This window comes from Grammomys surdaster, unplaced genomic scaffold, assembly GCF_004785775.1.
Source record: "Grammomys surdaster isolate TR1022 unplaced genomic scaffold, NIH_TR_1.0 227, whole genome shotgun sequence".
Lineage (NCBI taxonomy): Eukaryota > Metazoa > Chordata > Mammalia > Rodentia > Muridae > Grammomys > Grammomys surdaster.
Window position 1 is genome coordinate 3,846,124 of NW_021604672.1, and position 7,637 is coordinate 3,853,760.

The following is a 7,637-nucleotide window of genomic DNA, read 5'->3' on the forward strand; positions in this document are numbered from 1 at the left end:
AGAGAGAGAGAGAGAGAGAGAGAGAGAGAGAGAGAGAGAGAGAGAGAGAGAGAGAGGTAGGTAAATTGCCTTTTTAAGGAAAACAAATAGAATAACCACATTCAGGCCTAATAATCTCCTCATGGTTGTTCCTCTGCAACCCATTAGTTTCTTCCGCTTTGGGTGATGATAGGTTGGATTACATTGTTGCTGTGGTGATACGCATCTTTCCATCGTAGAGGTTCATGTTCCTCATTTTAAACTCTCTCATCCAACACTGAACCTTGCTTACCATACCACACTAGCAGTCAGGACACAACAGATGCTTTAATGATTACTTAGAAAAAGCCACATACCTTGTAGGAGTCTCTCACCGCCTCTCACCTTCTGGTAAGCTTGAATTTGGCTCGGTTTAAAAATTGTAAAATGACACAGTGCTTTTCTAATGCTGATTTGTTGCTCTGCAGTTTAAGACCCCTCAAGGTCTCCAAGGATGAAATCCACATCCTCATCCACCACTTCCCACTGCTGTTTGGGGCTAATGCCTGCTTTGCCCAATTTTCCCTGTGTGCATTCCTTCCAGAGTTTAGGCTCTGTCCCTAGCTCATCTTACCCTACGTGGTCTTGTCTCCTCTCTTCTAAATCATTCACATCCTTGGGAGTTTCCGAAGTGTCATTTCTACGGCCTCTGCTCTGTAGAGAGTGATCTTTCCTGTCTAGACGGAGAGCTTCCTGCTACTGTCAACAGCACAGCTATCTTTCCTCAAAGCTTTGGTATAATAGATACAAGATGTGTAAGATAAAAAGCCGGAGAATCTTCCTCACCAGCTCCGCCATCCCCGCCCCTCCTCTCAGCCAGCCACTGAGGAACTTAGTGTTGCTCCTCCCTTGTCTGCCTCTTCCATCTCATCCTATTGTTGAGATTCCAAAAAAAAGGGAAGAGAGGATTTTTAAAAATGATTTTGTTTTATATGTTCTGGAACGTTCTGTAAAGTTGTGAATGGTTTCCTTCCGTAAACATATTTTTAATATTTTTTTCTCTTAACATGCTGTTAATATACTGCTACTACATCCAGCTTCCGTTCATTCTCCAATATGTAAATAAAATTTCAAATCCAATTCTCCTTTTGAAGGCATTATGGGTGCTTCTTGTTGACATGACTTGTGTAAACAGAATGTTAATTACTTTTCTTGTCATTAAAAACCCAACAGATGCAACGTAAGGGAAGAGAGATTTATTTATTTATTTATTTATACTCAATTTCCGATGCTCCAGTCCCTCATGACAGGAAAGATTTGGCAGAAGCCTCAGTTCATGGTGGTGGAATGTGTCCTAGTCTCTGTTGGCCCATGGCCATCTCATAATGCAGAATGTACTCAGTTCCACCTCAGAAATTCCCATAATCTTAATACTCAGCTCCATTCAAAAGTCCAAAGTGTGGGCTGGAGAGATGGCTCAGCGGTTAAGAGCACTGACTGCTCTTCCAGAGGTCCTGAATTCAAATCCCAGCAACCACATGGTGGCTCACAACCATCCGTAATGAGATCTGATGCCCTCTTCTGGTGTGTCTGAAGCCAGCTACAGTGTACTCATCAATAAAATAAATAAATATTTAAAAAAAAAAAAGTCCAAAGTGCTTTGAGAAGCAGAGGAAAACTCTTAGCTGTGAGGTCCTATAAAACAAGTATTACAGCATACAAAGTCATAAAGTAACTATCCCTAATTCTACAAAGTAAGTCTGAGAGAACAGCAAGGAAAGACTAGACGGCTACAAGGCTAAATCTTAGCAGGGCAAACAAAGGCTGCATCTCAGTGTCCAGTGTCTGGAACACACAGTAGCATAATCTGAACATCAGTGTGGTTTCACGTTTCACCCTGCCAGAGTGTGGGAAGGCTGCTTGGGCAGGCAAAACAGGAGATACTCAGCTCCGGCTACAGAGGGTTTAGATTGCGTTTACACCCACTGTCAGGTGATGGGCTCACAGGAAGCACCAATATACCCTCTGGGTGGGAAAATGCAGCCTGGTGTAGAAGGCCAAAGCTGGGGTTCCCAAACTCCCAGGTGTCCAGTCACCGCTGGAAACCACACAGAGGGAGTCAGGAACCATAGGCCTACAAAGAGGAGCCTGGGCCGGGGGCTCCCAAACTCCTGGATATCCAGACGACTGAGTAAGTGGTGGGGAGTTGGGAACAGAGTTGGGTCCTGAGGCTGAGGAGCCCGGGGCAGGGGCGTTGGGGGAGATGGGGAAATCTGGCTTAGCTGATCAGTGGTGATTGTCCTTAGCTGCAATTGTCTGAGAGCATGGAGGGGCCTTTTCAGGCTTAGCTGATGGCTCTGTAAACAAAGGAGCCCCACTCCATGCGCCCCACTGCAGTTCTTGATGAGAGAGACAGTCCTTGGTTCCAAACTTTATTGATTGTTCATCATGGAAAATGGATACATGGTAGGCCAGAGATTAAATACCTGTTGCAGGAATGTCCAGGAAGGGAAGCGTATTAGCTAACTCTCAGGGCCTCTAGATACTTCATTAGCATGGAGAAGTCTGTTCGGATCCATATCAGTTCCTATGTAGGGAGTGTGGTCATGTGACAGGGGCTGGGTTGGAAGTAGGTAAAGCTCCCACCATCCTCTCTGGGTTCCAGTGCTTCCAGCCCGCTCAACCTTACCAAGTTTTCTGGCACAGTCCACTGCCTCACACAGCAATAGGCTTCTTACAGCCAGGCTGCCTAAAGCATGCATGGGCTTTCTCCTGGGCTGGCTCCAATCAGTACCCACTGCTTCTCCAACAGATGTTCTATGTTCTTGTCATCTCCCACATCCTGGGGTCACAGTTAAAACTAGGTTTCACCTTTATAGCTTCACACAACCTTTCAGAGCCTTTCTTCAAGAAATCCACCCTATTATACATTGTTCTCACAGGCTTGTTATGGGACTATGGGACACATGTCTCTGCCCCATGACCCTTACGTTGTGCTTTCCTGCAAAACCAGTATTATACAGATGGTGCCAAGTCCTGCCACCGTCTTGAAATGTAAACTTCGGGCTATAGCATTCTGTAAGCTCCTATATAGCTGAAATAGAAAAGCTTCTCTCCTGTGTATTCCTGCTTGAACTTTTGAAAGGAAAGACCTTTAAACAGCTTTCCGTTTTCATACTGTGCAGCCATCCATGGGTGTAGTCTTGCTCCTACAATATCAGCAATGTGGCGTGTGTGGTTTCTCCTAGTGTACCAATCACTTTAACAGCTTTGCACCCACCTCGTCTTTGAAGGTGCTTATTTCCCAGAACTTTGTTTTTCTCACATCTTTCCACTCACTCCTTAATTTGCACTATAACTCTGGCTAAAAGCAGGAGATGACCACCATGCCACAGCCTGAATGTCTTGAAATTCCCCTCCACCAAACAGTCTTTGAATTTTACATAAATGTCCCGTGTCTAGTCCAGTTCCCAATGGGTTCCTTTTTCTCGGAGACTTCTGAACTACCACATTAAGTTTGACGTACACCATTTGAGGACTTCTCTAGCTGCTGCTTCAGACTTTTCCACATTTTCCCCACAAACCAGTTCTGAAAGCCCGATAGTAGGTTCCCTGCAACACAACCCTACTTCTGGTACCATTTCATTACTTTTCTCATCACGAACTGACTACCTGAGAGAAGCAACTTAAGGACAGACGGATTAATTTGGACTCCCTCATTCAGAGGCAACTGTACACATGACAGACAAGGCATGAACAGCAGAGGGTTCCAAGTGTGATCAGAACGCAATACATGTATGGAATTGTCAAAAAATAACTTTGTAAGATTGTTTTTGAAGTAACATGAAAAAAAAAAACTATTGCAGGATTTTCAGTGGTCCTGCTTGGTGTTTAATGATAAAGACACTGAGACATCCGTATAGTATAAGGCTGTTGTTCTGTTTTCTGGGGCAGTCTCTCAGCTTGCCCATCTAACGTAAGCCTACTATTCTACCATTTTGTCTCTCCATGTGGCAAGCTCTCTCTCTTTCAATCTCTCTCTCTACCTCCCTCCTCCATTCTAGTCCATGTTTTTGTGTCTCTGTCTGTCTGTCTGTCAGTCTGCAGGTCCTTCTGCCCCAGCAATGGCTACAAGCTCTTTATTATGCAAAAAGCCAGAGTCCTTACTCATCCAGTTAGCACTGGGGGCTAGGTGAAAGGGCTGCCTTTCTCTTAGGGCAGATGAGAAACAAACATTCACATATTTGGCTAGTCAGCCACAGGCCCAGCAATTAACAATTGAGGAAACAGGCATACTTTTTCATAGCCAATAAATACAATGTCTGTGGTTCACCCTAACCAAAACCTGCCTGGGAGAGTGTTAACTGAAGGAAAGAAGTACAATATTCACTGATATTCCACCTCAGACTGCAGATAGTTAAAGGAGAACCACACATCAGAAGAACAGTTTTTCAGAAAGGCCCTAACATGTGTTTCTTTTCTTTTTCTCCAAGATGTTCTTCCATTCAGCCAAGGTCTTCAGGATTTCAGATGTCTTAGGTCGGTCCATGGGTTCCTTTGAGAGTAATTTCTGTAGAAGGCTTTTCTGTTAATTACAGGTAAGAGTCAGTATTAGGAAAGAAAATAGTGGAAAAGATAAAACTGACGGCTTACAAGTACTTACTTCTTTGTTGTCGAATATATCATCAGAGAAGACGCCATTTCTTAGACTTTCAAAAAACTGAAATAATGAATAGATGTATTTACTAGACAGTGACTTACATGGGAAGAAAGACTAAACACAGTAATAGCTGGAGACACACTAAAGCTAGAAGATTTGTAAAGTTTAGGGCAGACTCTTTAGTCTAAGAAGCAAGCAAAACACCCCTCCGCATCCTACCCCAATCATATGACCATCCTTAACAGGCAATGCTTTGAAGTGAAAGGTGCAGGAGACTCCTCATTTCCCCCTGTTTTGGAATGCGAGGCAGTGCATCTCTCCATCACTTCTATTTTAAGGAAGATAAGGCTCTGGACTCCAGGTAAGCCTTCTTTCCTGAGCTTCCAACTAGAATGTCCAATAGCCTGCTGTCTCCAGTGATTCCTCACCACCTACACAACAAAGCCCAAACTCTTTCCAGTTCCACCAATCACCAGCTTCAGATAAAACCATACAACCTGTTAGTCCCAACACATACTGCACATTCTAACCTCCATGTGGGATTACATGCTTTTTATTTCAGACTATTAGAGTGAACTAACTCAGGTTAGTTGTCTTCTGACTGCCATGAGCTTACCAGAGCATGTGAACACATGCGTGTGCGTGTGTGTATGTGTGTGTGTATGCCCTTAAATAACTTCCCCCGTAAAACCCCAGAAAACAAAAAAGCAAAATAAAAAACAAGCAACCTGACCCTTCAGTAACCAACTTATATGCTTCCATGAAACCTAAATCCAGACTTCTGGAAAGATTTTTTCCACAGACTTTCTGTCTTCTAAAGCTAGTTATTCCCTGATGTTGTCTTTTTTTTCCTCTTACAAAATGAATCCCTTGAGAAACTAGCTTGTTCCTCTTTACATCCAGGTAGTACTTAGAGCAGAAACTTCCCTCTAATCAGTGAGGTTTTGTTGACAAACCTGAATGGGAACCTTATGGGCTATACACATATTCTAAAGAAAGCCAAAGTTTTTAATCTATAGCAAAATGGCTGGCAACACTTGAAAGAGAAAATATGTTTCCCTGACAAGCAGAAGCTAATGTGGTCACGTACACCCTCACAAAATGGCAATAGCAGTAGTGCTCAAAGGACTGTCAATGCTTTAGTTTCCTTAATTCATTCTCGGGATATTTACCTTTATTTTCTCAAAATAAGTGATGCATATGTGAAGAAGTTCAGCTAGAATAAGGCCCAAAGCAAAGATGTCCACTTCTTTTCCATATTGCGGCAAAGATAACTGAAAGCCAAAATACATGTGTCTTTGTTACTCACTTAATAGAAATCTCCATGCCTTTTGAGAAAAAAAAATAGCTATAAGTGATATATTACACTAAAATGGCTTTTGAACATTTGTAGCAAATGTGCAGCTTGGTCTTCATGTGGGTGCCCTAACGATTGAAGCGCCAGCTGTCTCTGACTCTTTTGCCTTACACTGACTCCCTTCCCTTACCTGGACTGCTGGGTTGGGCCTTAGAGGGAGAGGATGTGTCTAGTCCTTCTGGGACTAGATGTGGTACCCAAGGGGGGCTTCCCCTTCCCTGAGGTGAAGGAGAGGGGATAATGGGAGTAGGAGTTTGGAAGAGCTGGACTTGGGGGAGGTGCAGGCTGTGATCAGGATCTAAAGTGAATAAAAATAAATAAATTATTGGGACAAAACAAAACAAAAATGCCCGTTTATTCTAGATCTCATAAAGTTGAGCACTTACATTAACCATCACATAGAAATAGAAGGAACACAATAGAGGCCATATAAAACAAATCGACAGCTAATTTTTTACTATGTAGTGAAACCAGGAACATTTCCACCAATACTAAGAGTCAGACAATGGGATGGACTTTCTCTGCCCAAATTCAATCTAGTTCTTGAACTCTTACCCAGACAAGAGAAAGATAGAAAAGAAATTCAGACAAAAAAAGCCAAATCCCCATTTGTAAACAATGCAATCCTGTACATAAGAGACTCTACATTTTCTAACAAAAACTCCTAAGTGGCTACAAAGTCAACATCCAAAAATCAGTAGTTTTGGACCAGAGAGATCACCCATGTCTCTACTTTTGCAGAGAACCTGAATTCAATTCCCAGTATCTGTATGATGGTTCACCTATTTCTGACTCCTGATTCAGGGGATCTGACGTTCTTTTCTGGAATCTAGAGGTACCAGGCATACAGATGGTGCAAATACATACATACAGGCAAGCTCATACACATGAAGTAACTTTTTTAAATGAGTAGGTTTTCTATGTTTCAGTAATGAATGTGCTAAAAGAATCAATCAATCTTATTGACAACAGCTTCAAAAAAAATGATACTATGTATGGTGGTACACACTTTTGATCCCAGCACTTGGGAGTAGAGGCAGGTGAATCTCTAAGTTGAGATCAGCCTGGTGTACAGAGTTCCAGGGCAGCCAGGGCTACACAGAGAAACCTAGACTTCCTGTGCTGGTGACTCAGCAGAATTAACATATTAAAAAATGACTGTAGTACTAAAGATAATCAACAAATTCACTGTAATCCCCATCAAAATTCCAATAACATACTTAACAGAAAGGGAAAAAACTTAACATTCATATGGAAGAATAAAGACCCCGGAGAGCCAAAAAATCCTGAATAGAAAGAATACTACTTAAGATATCACTATATTTAATTTTAACTTATATTACAGAGACTTAGTAACAAAAAAGTATGAAAGGGACACAGAAGAAGCATGTGAATTGATTGAATAGAATAAGAAATCCACAATAAACCCACATATCTCCCTCATTTTGACAAAGATGCCAAATGCATACTTTGTAGAAAAGACAGCATTTTTAACAAATGGTCCTGGAAAATAAGATACCTCCTCCACTCCGTATGTCTGTGTGATGGAGAGCAATCAGACAAGATTCCTGACATCCTGACACAACCTCTGGCCTCCATATGCTCATGCACAAACACATACTTACAGGAGAGAGAGAGGGGGGGAGGGGGAGGGGGGAGGGG

At 42.4% G+C, this 7,637-nt stretch overlaps 1 protein-coding gene across 1 annotated transcript in view; it reads right to left on the reverse strand.

The window, feature by feature from the left end:
• Positions 1–4,082: 4,082 nt before the first annotated feature.
• Eif2ak2 (eukaryotic translation initiation factor 2 alpha kinase 2) overlaps positions 4,083–7,637 on the reverse strand; it is a 26,847-nt gene continuing 23,292 nt past the window's right edge. Inside the window, exons 14-16 of the mRNA XM_028773442.1 lie at positions 5,791–5,892; positions 4,622–4,678; positions 4,083–4,543 (exon numbers count right to left, since the gene is read on the reverse strand). Of these exons, the coding sequence (XP_028629275.1) occupies positions 4,421–4,543; positions 4,622–4,678; positions 5,791–5,892 (282 nt within the window). The 3' untranslated portion in view covers positions 4,083–4,420. The remainder of the gene's footprint in view (positions 4,544–4,621; positions 4,679–5,790; positions 5,893–7,637) is intronic.